At 46.8% G+C, this 23,752-nt stretch overlaps 1 protein-coding gene across 1 annotated transcript; it reads right to left on the bottom strand.

Annotated features, from left to right (window-relative positions):
* ALDH9A1 (aldehyde dehydrogenase 9 family member A1) lies at positions 1-19,907 on the bottom strand. The gene is made up of 11 exons (XM_040635995.1): positions 19,659-19,907; positions 17,769-17,914; positions 13,188-13,317; positions 12,265-12,399; positions 10,807-11,003; positions 9,810-9,950; positions 7,797-7,985; positions 7,260-7,347; positions 4,617-4,758; positions 2,027-2,139; positions 1-717 (listed from the first exon to the last, which is right to left on the bottom strand). Exons 1-11 carry the CDS (start codon positions 19,837-19,839, stop codon positions 623-625), a joined length of 1,557 nt encoding a protein of 518 aa, XP_040491929.1. The 5' UTR covers positions 19,840-19,907; the 3' UTR covers positions 1-622.
* Between the last annotated feature and the right edge of the window lie 3,845 nt (positions 19,908-23,752).

Consider the following 23,752-nt stretch of genomic DNA (forward strand, 5'->3'; position numbering starts at 1 on the left):
AAGGGTTAACAGTGTGATTTATTGCATTTCGGTGTGCTGCCGTAGCATATGGCTGGCCTGTGTATTTAAAAAGAGAGCAGGCTGTCTGTCGTGCAAGGGCTGGAGACCCACTTTCTCCACCAGCGCCGAGTGGAAACAAAAGGCCTCCTCTGGCAAGGTAACCATCACGCAGAATGTGACCCTGTCATCTCGATCCCGACCGTCGGCTTTCTCAATGGAATGACAAGGGCTCAGAGCTTAAAAATGTCCATGAGCAGGAAAACGTCTCTACCGATCCCACCGGGAACCTAACCAGGAACGAGTTCTTTGAAGCAAGCCAGAGACTGGGCATTGTCAGCGGGTCAGACCTGTGAGAGAAGCATAATCCTGGTCCCTCTCCCTGTTCTCCAGAAGGGTGTTACAGATTTCACAGACATCTGCTTAGAGCGCAATCACAACTTTCTTGATTAGTAGCTAAAAGGCACTTGGGCACATTTTCAATGAGGAAGGGGACTGAGACATGAAGAACACTGAGCCTTTCTCTTATCCTGAAAGACACAGTTCCGGGATTGGAAAGGACGGCCGCTGCACGGCCTCCCCCGCGACCCAGTCCTCGCTCCACACCTGGCCACGCCGCACGTTCTCAAAAAGAAGATTCCACATCCCCCATCTCCACACACACAGTCTTCAGCTGTGAATAGTACTCGATTGTCACGCGGCCATTCTCTCTGCCGAACCCTGAAAGGGAGAGCGGGGTGACGATGAGCCGTGGGACTGAAAGTCACGGTGACCGTCAAGGACGGGCCCGGTGGACCCCAGCGGGGGGAGGGACACAGAACCGACAAGGTTTGGGAGGAAGTCCTCAAGTGCACGTACCAGCTATGGAGCCAGGCACGGGCAAAAGTGACCCACCGGCCTGCGAGGCGGGGACAGGGGAATATCCACGTCTCATTTCTGTTCTGGGTTGAGATCTGAAAACGTTCAGGCTTTCCTATCCAGTGTAAGAGCAGTCTCTACAATAATCGCCGGACGCCTCTGAAAGTTGGTGCTAACTTGGGGCGCCTGGGTGGCTCCGTCGGTGGAGCGTCCAACTCTTGATTTCAGCTCAGGTCGTGATCTCAGGCTTGTGAGATTGAGCCCCGCATCCGGCTCCACACTAGGCATGGAAACCTGCTAAAGATTCTCTTTCCCCCTCTCCCTCTGCCCCTCCAGCCCTGCTCTATCAAAAAAAAAAAAAGAAAAAAAAAGAAAAAAAAGATTGTTTCTATGGCTTAAAAGCTAAACTTATAGACTAACTTTGAGATTATGAAACTTAACAGAGATACAAAGACCTGAGTGCATAGGTCCAAATGGGGAAGGATACCTTCGCAACAACATGTGGAAAATGCGGGGAGTCTGCTTGATATTCTCTCTCCCTCTACCTCTCCCCCCACTTGTGTGTATGTGCTCTCTCCATCTCTAAAATAAATACATTTAAGAAAAAAAAAAGTTGGTGCTCACTGAAACCTTAAGTCTACATAATAGATTTGTTAACCTTTTCTTATACCAAAGCTGTTAAGAGCAGCTTGCTGTTTACACCCCGCCAACTCACAAGAGCAGGGGACTCTTCCGGTAGCTCTGATCACTCAAAGTCCAAGCACCGCTGGGTCACCAGGTCACACGTCACAAGGACAGCATCCCACACTTGGCCTTTCCTGTCACCCTGCCTCAGGCCGGAACCTCTAGGTGGTTTCATGCCTCCAGCGATCACAGACTTTGAAGAAAAACTAATTCTACCCACAAGATAAACTTTTCTGAGATGTCTACCAGCAGTTCACAAGCTAGGCTATATACACGTCAGAACCTTCTGGACAGCTTCTGGGGGGAATAAAGACACTTGGCTTCCATTCCCAGAGACGGTTTGGTGGGTCTGGGGAAGAGCAGGAATCAGGATACTTTTCCAGGTGATTCTGATACACGGCCATGTTTGGGAAGCTGGTCTACAGGGTCTGAACGACAACCCACAGCCCCAGACACCGGGTCTGCCCCCATGGTTTCCGCTCCTCACCTGACTTCTTATACCCGCCGAAGGGCAGCTCCACCGGGCTGACGTTGTAGTTGTTGATGAAGCACATCCCGGCCTGCAGCGCGGCCACCACCCTGTGCGCGCGCTGGATGTCCCTACGAAGGGAAAACAACAACAGGACAAAACAAAACGTGTCGGTTATTCGGTTTCCTTTGCCCCTGCTCTAACAGGAAAAGTTAGGCTACCAGTTCTAAAGGTCTCAAAGCATTGCCAAATTCTCACTTCTTCACAATATGTTTTAAAATCTTGCAACATCCAGGCACAGGAGAGAAGGACTTGAGTTTTACGGTCTCATTCGAAAGCATCTGTAAAGTAAGTAGCAGCAACAGGGGGGCCAAACACTTCGATGGGGAGAAAAAGAGTCTTTTTAATAAATAGTGTTGGGACAGCTGGCTATCCACATGTCCCCTAAGAACGAAGGTCGATCCGTTTCTACACCACATATAAATATGAACTCAGACGGATCACAGACCTAAAACGTCAGAGCGAAAACCATAAAACTCTTCAAAGAAAACAGGAATAAATCTTCAGGACCTTGGGTTAGACAAAGCCTTCTTAGACATGATACCAAAAGTAACAAACAAAAAGAAAAACAACAGAATGAGACTTGGTCAAAATTTACGATTTTTGTGCCGCAAATGAGACTATCAAGAAAGTGACAAAGACAACTCCTAGAAATGCAAATCAAAACCGCACTGAGGGGCACCTGGGTGGTGCAGTCGTTAAGCATCTGCCTTCGGCTCAGGTCACGAGCCCAGGGTCTCGGGATCGAGTCCCACATCGGGCTCCCTGCTTAATGGGGAGTCTGCTTCCCCCTCTCCCCCTGCTCATGCTCGATCTTTCTCTCTCTTTTAAATAAATAAATACATCTTAAAAAAAAAACAAAACACACACACACACTGAGACACCACTTCACACCCACCAGGATGGCGGAAACCAAAAGGACAGCCAGTAGCAAGGGCTGCCCCAGAGGCGGAGAAACTGGCCCCTCCCACGTTGCTACCGAGCACGGGAGGCGGTACTGCCACTTGGGAGAAGGCTGAGCAGTGCCTCAAAGAGTTAAGCACAGAGTCGCCGTATGATCCAGCAATTCCACTTCTAGGTGTGTGCCCCAGGCAGAAATGAAACAGAGCCACACAAAGACTCAGATACAAGTGTCCACAGAGACATTATTCATAATAGCAAAAAAGCAGGAACAATCCAAATGTCCATCAACGGGTGAATGAACAAAACGTATCCATACAATGGAATATTATTCCGGAAGTACGCACACCTGCTACAGCATAAATGACCTTGGAAACATTCTGAGTCAAAGAAGACAGTCAAAAAAAAGAACAATAGCAAACATTCTTGATTATATATCTTTTTGCCTAAGTTGTGTAGATCAGTGGGTTATAGAATCTACATTATAATCTAGTCTCTATCTTTTGCATTTTGTCAATGTAGTATTCGATCTGTGACTCCGAGTTTGATAACCCAAATATGTCTATCATAAACATGATTTGGATTAAAATAACCTTAATGTAGACTTAAAAAAAAGATATTGTCATCAAATAGTGAGATGAAAAGTGGAACATTTAATCAATGATTATGTTGACTATGTCCATCAGTCCAAATACTCTGATACTTACAACAATTATTTGGGTAGTTGAAGTGATGTTTAAGTGGTTGAGTTAAATTGGTTTACGTTAGCAATATAGATTGTTCATGAGAATTTTGATGTAACCTCTGCTACAGAAAACATAAAATTTATGGACATGAGCATAAAATACTATGTACACACTATAATATACATACGAGGCACTACAAAAATGCATATTTTTTATTACATTAATAAAAATTAAAATAAGACCAGAAAAAAAAAAAAGAAGCCAGTCACAAAAAGTCACATACTATAGGATGTAGGATTCCATTTATATAAAATATTCAGAACAAGCAAATCTGTAGCGGGAGCAAGTAGATTAGTGGTGGCCTGGGTCTGGGGGGAGGGGAGAACGAGGAATGACAGCTCATGTTCGTGGGATGATGAAAATGTTCTAAAATTAGATTATGGTAACGGTTATACAACTTTCTAAATACACTAAAAAACACTGAATTATACGCTTTAAGTGAGTAAATTGTACGGTACATGAATCATTCTACAAAGCTGTTAAAACAGGAGCAGCGTATTGGAGTCACTCTTGGTGAGCGCCTCTGTCCGTCCTGTGGCGGCAAAGCCAGAGCGGAGACTGAACCCACTCAATCCTCACGGCAAGGAACGGTGATTCGCATTACATAGATGCTTTCCATAGATCAGAACCTTAAATATTTGTTCAATGAATGAACGAAATAGGATAGAATATTCATCAACAATTTTTAAAGCTCAATTTAAACTCAACAGCAGGGGCTCTGGCCATTCAGGGCAAACTACCAGATGCTACTCTGTCACCTTCGGACCTCTCCTGGAGCAGACAGAAAATGCTGATGAAAACATCAACTCCAGAGAGGAAATGAGAGCAATGGGCTCTCTGGGCAGCTCTGGCATACATCCCCTATTCCTGCAAAGCTGCCTGAGGTGTCCTTCCCCACGTACCTGGTAAAGACACCAGCCGCTAAGCCAAAAGTGGTATCATTGGCTCTTTCCAGAACTTCCGCTTCAGTGTCAAATGGTAAAATGGACATAACTGGCCCAAAGATCTCTTCTTTCACGCAGGTCATGTCGTCTCTGCAATTAGCTGGAATAGAGTCAATTGGAATTGGAATAGAGTCAAACACCAGTGAAGGAATGATCGTGCTTGCTGCTTGCAAATGTCTTCTCCACAGTAAGTGCTGAAATACACAGCCTTAAGAACGCCCTGAGAACGCTACTCCTAACATCAGCAGTAAACCAGCCAAAGTCTGGGAACCAGCTCCTCATGCATGTACACAGATGGCAAGTCTACATTCTCTTAAGCGGTGGTTTAGAGCCTGCGCATACAAAGTACGAAAAGCACTCTGGTCACCTGTATGTCACACTCTGGGGACACCTGAACAATCTTAAAGATATAATAAATAACACTTAGGCTGTGCTGAAGGATAGTTCATTATGTTCTAATTCTCTGAAAACTAGGAATCCATATACGATGTTTAGAGAAACGATTAGCCAGAATATTCAATTATTCAGGACAATCATTACCCAAGAGTCCCAGGAAATACTTTATTATCTCCTGCAGGTTGGTGACACCACGTGGCTCTGTCTGCAGTGAATTCTGTGTTGGAGACTCAAAGGAGATGTGGACCCACGAGGGAAGGAAGGTTCCCGTCTGAAAGGGAACACTTACTGTCCTTTAGGCCCCAAATCTTAAGGAATCTAAAGTTAACCCAGACTCTATTGTGACTCTCAAAGTTTCATATGAATAAAAATGAACTGGGGGCTTATTACAAAGCAGATCTCTGGTCTAGGGCGGGAGCCAGGAATCGGCTCCTTTAACACATTTTCCAAATGGCACTGACGTCGTGGACCACAAACCAGGCTTTCAGAATCACTAGAATAAAACTCTGTTTGGTTAGCTCCCTGTTCTTTGCCTAGGTTCACAGCTTGTTTAAGAATAACTTTTTTTTCCCTAATTCTAAAAATTAGGAAAAAATTTTCCCTGTGAAAAATCTGGAATATTCAGAAATGTACGAAGTATAATAAAAATCACCTGTAATCCCAGCAACCAGAGAAATCCACTATTAACATTATGATGCATACTCCGTTCCTTCTTTTTCTTACGCATACATTTGCTTTTTAATACATCTGGATTAATACCATACACACTATGGTTTAATCTATATTTTTTATTTGTAACTAAAAATATATTATAAGCTTTTCCTAGTCACTTAATAAGTACAAGCTAATCCATGGTATGGATGCTAGGTTCACAGCTTTCAAACCTCAGTGGATCTTTTTTTAGCGAGGGCTAAAGGTTAAAATGCATCAGATAATCAAGTGCTGAAAAGGGACACCGCTGTCAACCCTAGGGACAAAGATCAGCTGGAGTATCTTCTAGACAAGATGTAAGGAATTACACAACGTAATTCAAACTGTATACAGTTTTTTAAAGCCTATGAAACTAATGATATTTTTACTATTTTAATTTAAATTCAATTAACATATAGTATATGAGTAGGTTCAGAGGTCAGTGGCTCATCAGTCTCATACAACACCCAGCGCTCATCACATCCCGTATCCTCCTTAATGCCCGTCACCCAGTTACCCCATCCCCCCACCCCCGGCCCCTCCAGCAACCCTCCGTTTGTTTCCTATGATTAAGAGTCTCTTATGGTTTGTCTCCCTCTCTGATTTCGTCTTGTTTTATTTTTCTCTCCTTTCCCCTATGCCCTGTTTTGTTTCTTAAATTTCACATATGAGTGAGAGCAATAATTATCTTTCTCTGATGGACTTATTTTGCTTAGCATAATACCTCCTAGTTCCAGCCACATCACTGCAAATGGCAAGATTTCCTTTTTTGATGGCTGAGTAGTATTCCACTGTGTGCAAGTATGTATGTATTCTTCGCTCATTTGGATGCCTTTTGTTTTGGTTGTCTGATTGCTGAGGCTAGGACTTCTAGGACTATGTGGAACAGCAGTGAAACTACCGATATCTTTATAGGGCTACTAAGATATATTGTAAAATGACAGAGGAAAGCACGAGAATGACATTACCTAGAGCAGCGGACACCTCTGAGGTAGGGGGGAAGTAAATGGGTTGAGGACAGCGGGATGACCACACACTTGCCTGTCCAAACCAGGAGATGTTTAAGATTGAACAGAGGTGCTAAAAATTATTAAAATACATAATTTTTAAAACATTGCCAGATTGTCTGACAAATTGGTTTTATCATACTGATGACATATCATTCAAAGAAAAACATATTCTTCAGCAACTTTCCTGAGAAACGAAATTCATTAATTTTTTTTTTTTATCAAACATGCACTTTTTTTTTTTTTTAAGCTCCTTGCTTCCAGAACAACAGGTGTCGACCCAGTTAAGTCTCAGGTAAACTAACGCACACTGTCATCCGAGAGGAAGGAAACGAATCCACACTCCCATCCACACGGGAGGTAATGAAGAACTTCTACTCCTTAAGTCTGAGCAGTGGGGACACAGTTTACCGACACGTGCTTCACACCATGTACGTATTTTATAAATATCCTTTTCTAGCTGACATTTAATTCAAACCATTTAAAAGCAAACACGAAGAGGACGTACTCAATACACAAGGTCTCATGTAATATCCACCCTGCAGTTTGGGGTCCTCGGGCACATATACGTCTCCACCGCACAGCACTTGAGCACCCTGCCCAAAGAGAAACAAGAATGCATAGTTTCTGTTACACATACAACCCTGGGGCACCTGGGTGGCTCCGCTGGTTAAAACGTCTGCCCTCAACTCATGTCAGGATTTTGGGGTCCTAGGTTTAAGCCCCACATTGGGCTCCCTGCTCAGCGGGGAGTCTGCTTCTCCTTCTTCTTCTGCCCTCCCCACCTGCCGCTTGTGCTCTTTCTCTCTCCCAAATAAATAAAATCTTTAAAAAAATAAATAAAAAGTACAACCCTGATATGCGTTCCTGAAACGTTCAGTGTGTCCTGAGCAGACACCTAGTCACTCCACTGCAGGTACAAAGCAGGCCACAGCTGAGGACATCACGAGCCAAGCGGGTATTAGCACGGGAAGTGTGCACCCAGCAAGGAACGTGTTATAATTCCCCTCCCCCTCACCCCATCCCATCTCCACTTGTTTCTCACCTGCTCCTTCGCCAGCTTAACAAACCCAAGGACTCGCTCCAGGTGTGGGCGGTTGATGAGGGGACCCATCCTTGTATCTTCCAGAAGGGGATCTCCGATTTTTATCTTTTGGGTCCGTTTCACCACTTCCCTTGTAAATTCATCAAGAATTTCCTTTTGCACAAACACTCTTGTGCCATTACAACAAACCTGAAGGACAGACACAAATTTGTATGTGTGTAAAGAAGGAAAAAGGAAAAGAGGGAAGAATGCACCAGGTTTAATCTTAAAAGGGACAGTACACCTTTTTAACAGGTTAGCTCCAGCTCTAAAAATTATCCCCATACTGAACAGGATCACACATGGAATTGTGGACATAACACCATATCAGCAAAGAAACTGCCTGCCCGAGATGAAAGTTCTAGCTTTTTGTTGGTTCACTTTTCCTTAAGGCCATTCACAGCACGAGCCACACGAGCTCTCCTACTGCCTCCTATCAGAGGCTCAATGCGGCCGTGTATTTTAAGAGTAGGAGGGGAGGGAGAGTAAAAATAGACTAAGAACTAAGGGCTTGAGCCTCATAAAAACCCGAAGCATTTCACAGTGAACATCTCTCTCTAAAATCACAAATCAATCGTGACCATTTAGATTCTCCCGTGGAACGCAAGCACGAAAACTGTTCAAATGCTATCGGACTGTAGATACAAAGTCCAAAACTAGAGCCAAGCCCTCACGCTCACAGAATAATGAACACATAGCAAAAGGTCACAGGAGCTGCCATGGGCCCAATCTGCAATCATCTGAGCGTCAAAATAAACCACGGTAGCAAATGGACTGTAATCCATAATCCATAGAATGAAGTAAGAATCCATGGTCCGTAATAATAAAAATAAATGAGTGAAAAAAACACGGGAAAAGGGAAAGTTCTTTCTCACAGTGGAGAGTGAACTAATAAATGTAGGGAAATGTTGGGAAATCACCATTTGGGAACCAACATAATAGAAACTGTTTCCAGCAAAACTCATCCAAGGCTGTGAAGACTGCGGGGGAGAGCCCGAGGAGCTGCAGAATCCTCTCGCACTGTCCGCTACGTGACACGTCTCCCACAGAGGAAGACGCGGTGATTCCCCAGGAAAGACCCACCGTCAGCAGGGTCGGCTGCACCTCTGAGAAGGACACAACATCACTTCGGCGGTGTTTTTGCCCCAAACGCATAACCCAAATCTTATCAAAAGGAAACACCAGACACACCCCAAATGAGGGACATTCTACAAAATAAATAGCTTGTATTCTTCAAAAATGTCAAGGTCCTAAAAGATAAGAATAACTGAAGAGCTGACTGTTCCAGACTAAAGGAGGCTATGAAGACACTAACTAAATGCACACACACCTTCCTGGATTTGATCTTGGACCAGGAAAAATAAGCTGTGTTTTTGTGTTGTTTGCTAAAAGGACTAATGTCAAACAAGTGACAATATGTGGGGGTGCCTGGGTGGCTCAGTCGGTGAAGTGTCTGCCTTTAGCTCTCAGGTCATGATTCCAGGGTCCGGGGATCGAGCCCCACATTGGGCTCTCTGCTCAGTGGGGAGCCTGCTTCTAGCTCCGCCCCTCCCCCCACTCATGCTCTGTCTCTTTTCCTCTCTCTCGAATAAAATCTTTTTAAAAATGACAATATGTGAATAGGGGCTGCAGAGTGAGTATACTTACATGAGGTTATCAGTTTTACTAAGGGCACCGTGCTTATGTAAGAGAACACGCTTGCTTCTAGGAAGCAATGTAGAAGTTACCAGTCTTATGTCTGCAACTTTCAAACACTTCAGAAAAAAAAAACATGCATACGTATGTATAGAAAGAGAAACAGAATGACAAAGGAAACGTGATAAAACGTTAACATTTGGGAAACACGGCTCAAGGGTACATGGAATTCGACGCTTCTGTCAGTCTGAAATTATTTCAAAACTAAAAGCTTTAAAACATGCTGTTGGAGGAAGGGGTGAGCTTCCTTTGAAACCTCTGCCAGGGACAGGGGCATACCTCGCCTTGCGTGAGGAAGTTGGCCATCAGCGCCCCCTTCACAGCGTTCTCCATATCACAATCGGAGAAGATGACCAGGGGAGATTTGCCTCCCAGTTCCAAGGTAACGGGTTTGATTCCTTTAGCTGACATCTCCATGATCTTACAGAACAAGAACAAACACATTCGGAAGTGAAAGGCAAATAAAACTGCGTGCTACCGTCCGCTAGGACCGGAGCCTCCAGGCATCTCGAACTACGGCCGACCTGCAGCCTTGCTCTTGTCAGTGACTTTGCCCTTCGTCTACTTATCCTTTTTCAGAACCCTGAAGAGAATCTACAGGACTGCACTTGACATTCTGAAGAGGGAATTCATTTTCAAAATACCGTTCATTCACGTGTCACAGGTGGAAACTCTTCTATTACTATTACTGTGTTCAAGGCTGACCATTAAGGTGAAAACAATACATCAGAAATAAACTGAGTGAGTACCCTTCCTTCTGATGTGGCTGCTACAGAAGAGTTAAAGACACCAAGGACCCAGGGGCGCCTGGGTGGCTCAGTCGTTAAGCATCTGCCTTCAGCTCCGGGCATGATCCAAGCGTTCTGGGATCGAGCCCTGCATCAGGCTCCTCCCATGGGAGCCTGCTTCTTCCTCTCTCACTCCCTCTGCTTATGTTCCCTCTCTAGCTGCCTGTCTCTCTCTCTGTCAGATAAATAAAATCTTCAAAAAAAAAAAAAAAAAAAAAGATACCAAGGACCCAAGTGGCGGCCCAGACCCTGTGCTCTGAGACACAGGCAGGAGATGAAGACTTCCATCCCCTTGGGGACCGACCGCCAGCCTAATGTTCTAATCATTTAACTCCACTCCTTCCCCACTTCAGATGTTTAAAGCACACTTCAGATCTTTGCCCCCAATTCCTACGGCCTCGCTCCCAGTACAAGCTGGGTGAGATCAGAAGATAAGCCTCAGACCAGACACCGTCATTTATGGGAAGCGATACTGGTCTTATCTTTACCTTCGAGCCGGTGGGCACACTCCCAGTGAAGGAGACTTTGGCCACGTCAGGATGCTGACACAGAAACTGGCCCGTGGCAGCCCCTCCTTGCACCACATTGAAGAGCCCAGGGGGCACGCCGGCCTCCGTGTAGATCTCAGCCAGCAGCAGCACGGACACCGGCGTGAAGGGAGACGGCTTAAAGACCATGGCGTTACCTGCACAAACCCAACATGCGGGCACAAAAGACTTTCTAAGACCGGTGATCCTCTGAGCACAGGACGGGACAGGACAAGCCAAGAACAACTCCAGATGTCTCCTGTTCCCCCCACAGACTCCCAGACCCACACTGGAATGAATAAGGAAACACAACCTGTTCTTCCCTCCTTGGCTTCCCTCCGTGAGCAGATCCCAAGCCACCCACCTGCCCAGCGTCAACCAGGAATACCTCACACTCGCATTCCCAGGCCTTTCCACATCTATATCTCATCTAATGTGTGCCACCATGCTGTGCTCACTCCCATTTTAGAGAAATTGAAATTGAAGACCAGAAAGGTTAATTTTGAGGAGTCTCCAAAGCTAAGGACTTAGTTCTATTCCTTCTGTCATAGCTGCCCCTGCCTCACACGGGAACTTGGAAAAAGCAGGACACGTAGCAGCAACACAAGAAACGCTGCATTTCGACGCAGCGTCCCAACCGTACTGCTGTCTTTAACCTTACGATTGTTTCCTAAGATACAGTAAAATATCTTTTCCCACGGATTCCTCTTTAAATGGTAGGAGAAAACTTTTTCAGTCGCCAGCCGAAATTTCTCTAATGGGAGCCTTGTTTATCATTGGTCTTAAGAAGGACAAAGTTTATCTTCTGCTTCTTAAGTGAAGCCAAACTCCTGAGTGCCACTCCTTCCACAGAAACCCATCCCACTGCTCTTGTGCAGAAGAGAGCTTATGAAGATCACAAACCTAAATCAATTTAACAGTAAAAAAATAAGACCTCCAAGACCAAAACTCACAGTCTTCCTTTCCATAACAAAAATAAATTAGATAAATAAAAGTGGGAATCGGGTTGCCTGGGTGGCTCAGTCGGTTAAGTGTCTGCCTTTGGCTCAGGTCATGATCCCAGGGTCCTGGGATCGAGTCCTGCATCGGGCTCCCTGCTTGGGGGGGGGGGTCCTGCTTCTGCCGCTCTCCCTGCTTGTGCGCGCTCTCTCTCTCTCTCAAATAAATAAAATCTTTAAAAAAATAAAATAAAACTGGGAATAATACAGACGCAATCTGTGTACATTAGCTATGCTGTTAGGTCCCCAAGCAGCGGGGCAGGGACACACGTCCTCGGAGGCTTTGGGTACCCCAAGGCAGCCCCTTCTGATGTGAGTGTGTGTGTGAGTGTGTGTGCACAGGCACGCACGCACACACGAACAGGTGAGTGGGGGAATGGTGCGAGAACAGACGGCTCCCACGCGGAAGAATCATTCTCACCACACGCTAACGCTGGGGCCGACTTCCAGCAGGCGATCTGGAAGGGGTAGTTCCACGCGCCTATCCCCACGCAGACCCCGAGCGCTTCTCTTCTGGTGTAACCGAAGGAGCCGCCTGGGAGCTGGATGTGTTCGCCTAAGAGGGAAACAGAGGAGCCGCGAGAATGCAGGGCTGCTTCTCCGGAGACTCGGCCAACAGCGGTATTCAGCGCGTTCGTGTTTGCACGGCGTCTCTAGCTGCCTGCACAAACAACTCGATTCTCCCCCGCCCCCGCCACAGCGGCGCGCCCCCCACCCCGCCCCCAGCACAGCGGCGCGCCCCCCACCCCCGCCCCCAGCAAAGCGGCGCGCCCCGTCTCCGCTCCAGCGCTCAACCCAGCGTTGCGTGCGCGCCGCTGAACGTTCTCTCCGATAAAGAATCCCACCCGTCCCTCAAAGCCGTGTTCACACGACTTAATACTTAATTTTCTAAAACCTTAGAGCACCTAGCGGATAATAACTTAAAAGAAACCAGGTGGAATTTGAGGACCCGAACCTCAGACTCTGGCTCCCCAGAGCCCTGCTGGGTGCTGGTGACCATCCAACACCAACTACTGTAAACCTCACCGAGTCCAAAAAACCCACCTTTTCTGCTAATGACGTAGAACTAGTCAACACGATACGCTTACTGCCTCTAACAACTTGGCCTGAAGCTCAGGGAAGCATGCTGAGCGCAGTACGTACATTTGCTCATTTAATCCTTTGCTGACACACGAAGACAGTTTCAATAAGGGAAGATCAAGTCATCCTCCGGGTCACCCCCCACGGACAGTGATAAACCCAGGATTTTTAACCCCGGTCTGTCTTAATCCCCAAATCTCTCTCCTTCCCCAGCAGCATCTGCTCTTCTGTCTCCCCGCCAGCTGCTCCCAGGCCGGGGCTCACCTGCCATGGACCCGGCCAAGCCGGCGTAGTACTCCAGGCACTGCCACGAAGTGTCGATGTCCCAGCGGGCCTCGAAGATGGACTTGCCATTGTTGATGGTCTCCGTGGTGGCGATTTCATCCTTCCGTTCCTTCGGGTGAAACGGGAGACTAGATCTAAGACATACGACCAGACACCTCAACATAGTCAACACTCAAAATACATCGCCCAATTTTTAGAAATAGAAACAGCTTGCACTTTAAATGAAAGGAGTCACACTGATACATTTGGAAGAGAGAGAAAATTGGCTGCGGAACAGCAGCCCTATTCTCCCCTCAAGTTAATTGTCAGATTTAAGACCCATACCTCGTTTCAAGATCGATTAGAAAAGGAATGGTTTGATGGGGCACCTGGGTGGCTCAGTTGGTGAAGCGTCTGCCTTCAGCTCAGGTCATGATCCCTGGGTTCTGGGACTCGATCCCAGAGCCCACTGGGCTCTTTGCTCAGCGGGGAGTCTGCCCCCTGCTCATGCTCGCTTTCTCTCAGATAAATAAAATCTTAAAAAAAAAAAACTTACAAGGAATGGTTTGCAAAGTGAATGTTATATGTGTGTGTGTATAAATACATACACACGTGCACATATGTGTATGCATGTATAGAGTAAGACACAGGCATCACCATGGAAACAGTACGCAATCGCCAAACAGGACGATCGGCAGGTAAGAGGTTATATACACACACCACTTTAATGCACCCGAGGACACGCAGCAGGTGAAGATCACAAGGTAATTATTTTTAATGGTCAGTACTCATCAATTCTCTTTTTAAATACTGTTCCAGTTGTAGCCTCCACGACTCAGAGATGCTGGAGATGGGCCAGGGATGAATGGAAAGGTTTGGGAAACTGGCCTAAAGAGAAAAAGCTGAATAATGCCTTTCTTTGTCCCAAAGACCAAAGAGCTGAATGAACAGAGTGTGTAAGAAGTAGACGTGGGGTATTACGGATCCAGTGTAAAAATAAACAAGAGGGTGAATGTCTGGACATACATAAAAGGTGCATCAAACAGTTGACGAGATGCAGCATTGTCTTTTTAAAACTGATAAGCAGTGAGGCAGACCAGAAGCAGAAGGAAATGGCAGCTGCCGTTATCAGGAGCCCGTGCGCACAGCACACACCTCGGGAAAGAAGGGAGGAGGAATCACGATCCGGTGCGCACAGCACACACCTCGGGAAAGAAGGGAGGAGGAATCACGAGCCCTTGCGCACAGCACACACCTCGGGAAAGAAGGGAGGAATCACGAGCCCTTGCGCACAGCACACACCTCGGGAAAGAAGGGAGGAATCACGAGCCGGTGCGCACAGCACACACCTCGGGAAAGAAGGGAGGAATCACGAGCCGGTGCGCACAGCACACACCTCGGGAAAGAAGGGAGGAATCACGAGCCGGTGCGCACAGCACACACCTCGGGAAAGAAGGGAGGAATCACGAGCCGGTGCGCACAGCACACACCTCGGGAAAGAAGGGAGGAATCACGAGCCGGTGCGCACAGCACACACCTCGGGAAAGAAGGGAGGAATCACGAGCCGGTGCGCACAGCACACACCTCGGGAAAGAAGGGAGGAGGAATCACGAGCCGGTGCGCACAGCACACACCTCGGGAAAGAAGGGAGGAGGAATCACGAGCCCGTGCGCACAGCACACACCTCGGGAAAGAAGGGAGGAGGAATCACGAGCCCGTGCGCACAGCACACACCTCGGGAAAGAAGGGAGGAGGAACATAAAAATCACTACAGAAGTCTGACTGTGAGATCTGAACGCACTATGTTTCCATAAAGGCCAGAGGTATCAAGAGTTTTGAGTGAGTCATTCTACCTTCATTACCAAGAAAAAAACATACAGATCCATTCTCTGCCTTCACGAAACCGATTTCTAAAACAGGAAGTTAGTAAATTCTAAATAAGTTGGCCCAGACCCTGCGCTCTCAGACACTGGCAGATGAGGACTTGTGTCCACAGGGGCCCAAAGCCAGTCAGCCGTTCTAACCACCCCCAGGGCACTGGGCTAACCACTCCCTGCCCCCTCACACGTTTCGGGCACACTTCAGACCTTTGCCCACAGTATCTACAACCCCCCACCCCCTGCCCTGTACAAGCCAGATAAGATCAGCAGATACTCTGGGTAGGCCCGCACTGCCATTTGTGTGAACCCAGAGATAGGTTTTTCTTTAGTTAGGAAGTTCTAAATTAAATTATTGGATAACCCTGGAAATTACCCAAATTAAGACACATAGAGGAAAAAAACAGGAAAAAAATAAACAGCCTCAGTTGCTAGAGCTTCAAGCCGCCCAGTCTGTGTGTAACTGGAAGCCCTGAGGAGAGACAGAAGGGGCAGAAATTCAGTTAGAATTTCCTAATAGTTAAAGCACTGAAAAAAACCCCATCAGCCTAAAATTATATACCTCCAATTCTTTCAAAAGACAAAGCAAAATGAAGACTTTCAGACACACAAGAGTTAAAGAACATCCACCAGCAAACCTGCACAATAAGAAATGCTGAAGAAATTTCTTCAAGCAGAAAAACTATGACACCACATGGGAATCTGGACCTACAGAAAGGAATGGGGAACACCAGAGGGAGAGGGAGAAGCAGGCCCCCCGCTGAGCAAGGAGCCAGAGGCAGGGCTCCATCCCAGGGTCCCAGGATCAGGACCTGAGCTGAAGGCAGACGCTTAACCGACTGAGCCACCCAGGCACCAAAGGGGCCAATTCTTAAGGGGACGCAACAACCCTAAATGCTTATGCACTAGGAAAAAGTGAAAGACAAACTAAAATAATAAATTATCTGCTTGAGTTACCACTTGTGGTCTAATTAAAAAAAAAATTTAAAGGACAGAGGAAAATACTCAGTTGGGAGGAAATCCTCCATGAACACTGTGACATCTCTGTGTGGCCCAGGATTTCTGAGCAGAGGACGCTGGCAAGCTGAGGGGCAAAGGCCTTGGAAGGCAGACACAGTGTCTCCCGAAAGACAGAGGTGCCTGGAGAGACGTGCAGATAGAAAGCTTGCTGCTTCCCATTTCTGCAGACATCGGCTTGCTTTCCAGGGTAATAAAGCTGGTAACACCTTCCCCCCGAACCCTGGAGGAGATCTGCTCAGTGAGTCATCTCTCGCGCGCTCCAGAGAGAGCAGGCACAGGTGTGAGAGCAGCTCCTGTCTGAACTGAGTCTCATAACTTTAGGGTTCCCCTCCTGGGAGGCAACCTCTGCATGCGACAGGGTAACCTGTGGCTCTCATGCATCTCCCCGTGGGGACTGGAGCGCAGAAAACTACCGCTAAGGTATTGCTCTGGCTGCTGCATTTTGCTGTGAATGATCAATCGTATCCTTCTCGGGGCGCCTGGGTGGCTCAGTCGGTTGGGCATCCGCCCTTGGCTCAGGTCATGATTCCAGCATTCTGGGATCCAGCCCTGTGTTGGGCTCCCCGCTCAGTGAGGAGCCTCCTTCTCCCTCTGCCCCTCCCCTCTGCTCGTGCTCTCTCTCTCTCTCTCAAATAAATAAATAAAATCTTAAAAATATATATATCTTTCTCTAATCCAGCAAGCCTTGTGTCTCCTATCACGATATATATGTACGTACATATATATGTTATCTTTGCAAATATGGTATTCTCAGACACGTCACAGTTTCTGACTTAACACACTTTGAGAACAAAAATCACCAGAGTTCTACCACTCAGAGATAACCAGCATTCACATTTTGGCGTACATGCTTCTGAATCTTCTAATTTTCTGTAACGAGCATCTCTAGTCCTTTTGCTTTTTAAGACGGTAAAAAGTTTAGGGGCTGAATTGGTACAGCATGCAATTCTTGATCTCAGGATCATGAGTTTGAGCCCCATGTTGGGTATAGAGATTACTCAAAATAAATAAAATTAAAAAAAAAAGACTGTAAGAAGCTTTAACTTTGTTGGGTTTTTTAAAGATTATTTATTTACCTTAGAGAGCGAGAGAGAGAGCACCTGAGCAGAAGCAGGACGGAAGGGGTGGGCAGAGGGAGAGAGAGAGAATCTCAAGCAGACTCCCCACTGAGCACGGAGCCTGACACAGGGCTCAATCCCCTAACTCCAAGACCACATCCTGAGCCGAAATCAAAGGTCTGATGCTTAACTGAGCCACCCAGGTGCCCCTGACTTTGTTTTTTAAGAAGGGAACATCTATAAATCTATGAAATCTTCCCAGGCAATTAAGGTAGAAAATGTACCTGAAAAAAGAACGGTAGACTTAAGAGTCATCAGAAGAAAAAGTAAACCGTTTGGAAACGAGTACACGGAGTCGAAAAGGAGACAAGCTGCAAAGGACACATGAGAACAAAGATGGAGAAAAAAACCTGCCAAGGGAGAGGTCACAGAGAAGCAAGACCCAGAAGGCAATTACTCGAAGAAAGCAAGTTCTATATACCCGGGTGATCACACGAAAATGTCCTTCAATTTCGTAAAAAAGGCATAACCTAATGAAGCATCAAAGTCTAACTGCAAATCATCACGAAGAACCCTCAGAGCAACTCAAGGGGACATTTCTGAAAGAGAAAAAAAGTAAAGCATACCCTTATGATCCTGGCAGCCTCCAAAAGAATTCGACAGCGCTCCATGCCAGATTTCTGACTCCATATTTTAAAGGCAGCCTTTGCATCCTGGACAGCCAAATTTACTTCCTTTTCTCCAGAGCAAGGGAAAGTAGCTATCACTCGGCCTATGACAGGAAACACGGTGTTATCTCCAACTGTTGCCTCAAGTTTAAAGAAAGTACTATGTACCCAAATTCCCTTTTAGTGACCCCCTTGTTTTTAACTATGGTTTGATTTAATGACAACTCCTACACCAGCAGTTCTTAGCTCTATCCTGAGGTGACTGAACCCTTGAAGAATCTAATAAAAGTTGCAGACTTCTCTTTAGAAAAATGTACTTCACCACATCACAGAATTACAGAGAGAGTGTGTCTCTTGCCCTAAGCACAGCACGAACTTCAAGTTAAGAACCCCGTCCTCCTCTGTTTTACAGCTGGGTTTTGCAACTGTCCTTAACAGTGTTTGAGAATCGCAGGGGTCTTGCGAAATCAAAGTTCAAAGTCCTCGGTCTCCCGGGTTGTGAACTCTGATGTTGTATCACTGGCCTGTGTTCTACAGAAGTCATATCATACTATACTGACACTTCATGAATATGGTTAATAAACAGCAATATCAGCCAAACCTATCCCTAAACACAAGAAAAAATCTTTCTCAAATATAAAAAACGCCTCTCCTTTTCTTACTCCAATCTTATTCCCTATCCCGGTGCAAAATATGAACCCACATCCCAAGGGTTGTGACTGACTCTACCAACAAGAATCCTTTAAGTACACCAAATTGGAACTTCCTTTTCCCTCCCCCAAGAACTCCAGGGACTCTTTTTCCAGAAAGATTGCACAAGCCTGCAATTTCTGTTACAAATCTGAATAGCAAGTCGGTAAGGGCAGTGCCTAGGGGCTGCACACGTTGCAGGTAATTAAAGAGCAATTTTCCTTTCTTCTGTAGGACTATAGGGATGGAGGTGGAGAGGCTGTTTCCTCCAGGAGAGTCCGCTGATGCCCGGGGCCCCTTCCTGGGCTGACAAGGTTACTACTACTCTGTAGTTTAGCGGGATTGATCAATCCTAAATTCTGCAGTCCTTTGCAATCCAGTTTTGTCCCTCTGGCTACCGGCCATTCTGGTTTGCACAAAACATTTACATTTTTCTCCCCACAAATATTCCATAAAGCTCAGCAAAATAAACATAAACCAAAACCAAAATCTCTTCCTCATTAGCTGTGTGATCTTCAGAACTCTCAGAGCAAATCCAGGGCCCAACACGCTGTTTGGCAACCTCAAGCACTGGATAAAAGCTGGGCTTTTTCCCCCCTTTCCCAATTCTGATTCCTGCACAGAAATATTTTAACGCTAAGAGATGGCAACGGAGTCCTCATTTATGCTTATTAGAGTCATATGTGCACGCTTCTCCATTCTACTGTTTTCACCTGGAAGTCCTAATCCTCTCCTATGCAAAAAGTTGAATACATTACTGCCGTTCTAACTTTAAAAATTAATAACTAACAGGGGCACAACCTCACGCACCCTGGCTTTGTAGACTCTGTTCAGGCCCTTGTAGCATTACAACCCTTCCGCCCCAGACGCAACTCACCGGCTTTACCAGTTTCTAGACTCTTCCTGTCCCCGTCCAGATGCATTCGTGTTTACACGGAGTCTTTAGCTGCCTGCACATGTAACTCTATTCTGCACACCGTCACTCACCGATGCCCAGCAAACGTTTGCCGAACGCACTAAATGCAGGTTCGGGGCAGTAGAATACCTCCACGAGTGGAGCAGGGCAGCGCCAACCCGCGCCCAGGCCCCGCCGCCGCCCCCCTGCACGGCCGCGGCCCCCGCCGCCCAGGCCCTGCCTCCCGCTCTCCGTCCCTTTACCGGTTGCCGGCTCGAACGCCTTCTCGGTGCCGGAGGCGTCCGCCGGATTCACGCGGGCCCCGCCGCGGTAATTGAGCGGCTGCGACACAACGAAAGTGCCAGTGCTCATGGCCGCAAGAGGAGCAGGCCGAAGGGTGCGGAGAAATGGAGTGAGCGCTGCCAGGCCGGCTCGGAAAAACATGGGGCACGGACGCAGCAGGGGAGCAGAAGTTCAGGGCGGCCAGGAGGGGCGGGGCCGTAGGGATAAGAGAGGATGGCCCGGAGAAGCCCCGCTGGCAGAGACGGGGGGGGGGCCGCGCGAGGGGGCGGAGCTGGCGAGGAGGGGCGGGGCCGCAAAAGGAAGGGGCTAGCGCGGGGCCCTCGGGGCCGCGGAAAGGGGCGGGGCCGGCGGGAGGTGCTGGGGGAGAGCCGGGGCTGACGGGGAGGGGCGGGGCCGCGGAGAGGCAGGGCGAGTGGCGGGGCCCTCAGGGCCGGGGAGAGGGGTGGGGCCGCGGGGCGAGGAGGGGCCTGCGGGGAGGGGCGGGGCCGGGCTGCGGGGAGGGGAGGAGAGTGGATGCCGGTCATCCTGGGGCGTAGCCCAGCTTAAGGGCCTCCAGGTGGGGGCAGGGTCTGGGAGACTTGGTGGCGTAGGCTCCTAGGCGGTCCAGGTCGGTCCCTCGCTTAGCCAGAAGGATGAGGCCACACACCAGGGTCCCACACACACACACGGAAAATGAGAACCATGTGAGGAGATGCACAGGTGAATAGCTTGATCGTGGTGATTGTTTCACAGTGTATATCATTGTTAAAACATCAGGTCATACACCTTAAATATATACAATTTTTGTCAATTATACCTCAAGAAAGATAAGAAGGAAAAAAATATCTGAGAGAACCCAGAGAATGTTGTCCTTGACTATAGTACTATTTTATCTGCTCTCCTCCATGTCCTCATCTGAAGTGGGTGTTGACACTTGATTCCAATGATGATGGAATAACGGGGACCAGATTTATCTTCTTGTCTTAAACAACTAGAAAACTGGGCTAAATATAGGAAGCAATAATTTACAGATATAGGACAACAGGTAACATAGGATAGTGGTCGAAGTGAGCCCTTCAAGTTTCCCAGCTGCCTGCCTAAAAACAGTTCCCAGGCCACAGGACAGGGAGAAGGAACCCAAATAGAGTCTAGCCATCTTCCTGAACAAGGAGACAGAATGTCCAGTTCGAGAATGTGAAGGGGGCTAAAAAGGAAGAAGCTGTACAAAGAGAGCTTTGGAGATGGGCAGAGAAGGCTGAATATTGATACTCTAGTACTCAGTAGGGAGAAGACAACTCAGGGCCAAGGCAACACCCACCAGAAAGGAATAAGCAGGAAAATCCCTTGAGCTCATATGGGACTGGGAATTGTTGTGTTCCCACCGGCCAGAGTACAAAGACCTTATAATAGAGGGCATTGTGTAGGGTCCTCAGAAGGATATTGCCTCCATAGTGGGGTCACATGAGCCCTAGGCTAGTGGCTGCTCTGCGTCTGCTGTAACAATGCTTATCAGCAAGTCTCAGAAGGATCTAATCAATTCCAAGTAATTCATCTGTGCCCCAGAACAAAAACCCCCAGATATTTAAAGGAATACAACAATGTCTAGCACCTAAAGAAGTGTAATCCAGAATGTCCAGAGCCAACCAAATATTATCATGCATGCAAACAACCAGGAGAGAAATCAATCAAAAGAAAGACCCAGAAACCACACAGATGACAGAATTAGTAGACAAGGATGTTAAAAGTTATTATAAAAGTACTCAATATGCTTACGAAGGTAGAGGAAAAAAATAAACATGATGAGGAGGAAAAGATATATAAAAGACCCGTATCAAACTTCCGGAGATGAAAAACATAATATCTGAAATTTAAAAACATACCAAATGGGATTAACAGGAGCTGCAGAGGAAAAGATTCATGGATTTGAAGACATTGCAGTAGACATTCTCCAAAATGGAACACAAAGAGAAAAAAAGACTGGAAAACACAATAAAGAGAGCATTTCCGGGTTGTGGGGCACTATCTAAAGACCTAACATATATGTAACTGGAATCTCAGAAGTGGGGGCATTGGGAGGTGGAAAGAAAAGCATTCAAAGAAATAATGGTCAACATTTTTCCAAATTTCATGAAAACTATAAATTTAGCAATCCAAGAATTCGATGAACTTCAAGCAGAAGAAATATTAACTGCAGTAAAACACGTCCTATTTGAGATACTAGAAACCTGTGATGAATAGAAATCCTCAAGCAGGTGCCAAGGACTGGGCCTTCTGGAGGGCTATTGGACTTTTGCAGCCTGATGTCCGCAAGTTTGGGAGCACAAGATTTGTTTTATTTTAACAAACACTTTTCGGCCAGGCTCCCTGAGGTTTCTTGAGGAATACTCTCATTTCAAAAACATACGAGGCATTTACTCTGTTTGCTTCTATCCAGTCTATGTGTCAGGAGCCATACCCAGAGTTCCTTTCTAGACAAGAGTCCTTAACCTGTTCCATGACTTGCGTCCTTGCCCCTAAGCTCCTCTTTCTCAATTCAGTGGCACCTGCCTTGAAACTGCCTGAAACAACTGGACAAGATTGGAATGAGACCTCTGTTGGCCTGAGAACAGGAGAGCATGGGCAGGTGGAGGCGAAGAGGGAGAGGGAGAATCCTCGAGCAGACTCCCCGAAGTGGGCTTGATCCCAGTGATGTGGGAAACAAAGGCAGAAGAGAAATTATTAAATTTCCTTACTACCTACAGCCCATTGGCAAGTCCTTGAAATAGGCAGAGTGATATTCCCCTCGGGACTCAATTGCCTTGATGTTGACACTTTGCTAAGGGCAAAAGGCAATCTTAGCCTCACCACCCCCCCCACCCCCCCACCCCCCCACCCCGCCCAGGGATCCTGTACATCTACTTTAACATATAAAAATTCCTTTGGAAATTTCCTTTATCTCTACCCCGCAAGATATGTGTTGGCAATCATCCCCCAAGCATATGGCCCACTGATATACATCTGAAGGGTCTCATGATGACGGTTTTATTAGACGGTAATAAATGCCCTTTTCCCAACAGTAGCTAGCCCCCTCGAGGTCCTGGAAACCTTGCTTCCAAAATTCCTTAGAGACGTACACTACCCTTAATCCCCTCCCAATCTGAAAGTATACAATGAGCCACTTCTTATGACCCCATTGCAGCTCTTTCTGCTCACGGGTCCTGTCCCCGTGCTTTAATAAAATCACCTTTTTGCCCCAAAGATGTCTCAAGAATTCTTTCTTGGCCGTCGGCTTCAAATCTTAACATTCTTTCCTACATCACCAGGACCCTGAGATCATGAGGTCATGAGACCTGAGCTGCTTAAGTTGGCTGCTTAACAGACTGAGCCACCCAGACGCCCCTTAGGCGTTTTTTATTTTATTTTATTTTATTTTATTTTATTTTATTTTATTTTTATTAAGATTTTATTTATGTGAGAGAGAGAGAGAGTATGAGAGAGAGATCATGAGCAGGGGATAGGGGTAGAGGGAGAAGCAGACTCCCCACCAAGCAGAGAGCCCGATGTGATGCGAGGCTCGATCCCAGGACCCTGGGATCATGACTTGAGTTGAGGGCAGACAACTTAACCGACTGAGCCCCCCAGGCGCCCTAGGTGTTTTTTTTTTAATAGCATTCCACTTCAAGGTACCAATTTCTGTATTAGTCAGGGTATGTTAAACTAGTTTATTTAATAAATCCAAAATGCAATAACTTGAAAACAGTAGAAATTTAGTGACAACTTACCTACCAGTCCAGGGACATCTAGGTTAGAATGTTCAAGATCTGTGGGGCCAGGGTGGGGAGGAGGGAGCTCTGCTCCATAGAGTTACTGAAGGACCCAGGATGCCATCATCAACACATGGTTTCCAAGGATGCCCTCAGTGTCCCCAGTCATCCAGAAAAGAAAAAGAGCAAGAAGGTGTAATCGGTCAGGCATGGATGTGGCTCATATCACTTCTCTTCCCATCCCGTTGGGGAGAAATTTGTTGCGTGGCCATACCGAACTGCAACTCGTTAGTGAGCAAAGTATGCATTTGGGGAGACAGCTAGCCACCTCC

Source organism: Ursus maritimus, unplaced genomic scaffold, assembly GCF_017311325.1.
Source record: "Ursus maritimus isolate PB19 unplaced genomic scaffold, ASM1731132v1 scaffold_2, whole genome shotgun sequence".
Classification (NCBI taxonomy): domain Eukaryota; kingdom Metazoa; phylum Chordata; class Mammalia; order Carnivora; family Ursidae; genus Ursus; species Ursus maritimus.

Coding starts and splice junctions, on each gene's coding strand:
- ALDH9A1 (XM_040635995.1), bottom strand. CDS start 19,839: ATGTTTTTCCGAGCCGGCCTGGCAGCGCTCACTCCATTTCTCCGCACC. Junction 17,915..19,658: donor GGCGTTCGAGCCGGCAACCG/GTAAAGGGACGG, acceptor TTCCTGTCATAG/GCCGAGTGATAGCTACTTTC. Junction 2,140..4,616: donor GCGGCTGGTGTCTTTACCAG/GTACGTGGGGAA, acceptor TTCCCTTCGTAG/GGACATCCAGCGCGCGCACA.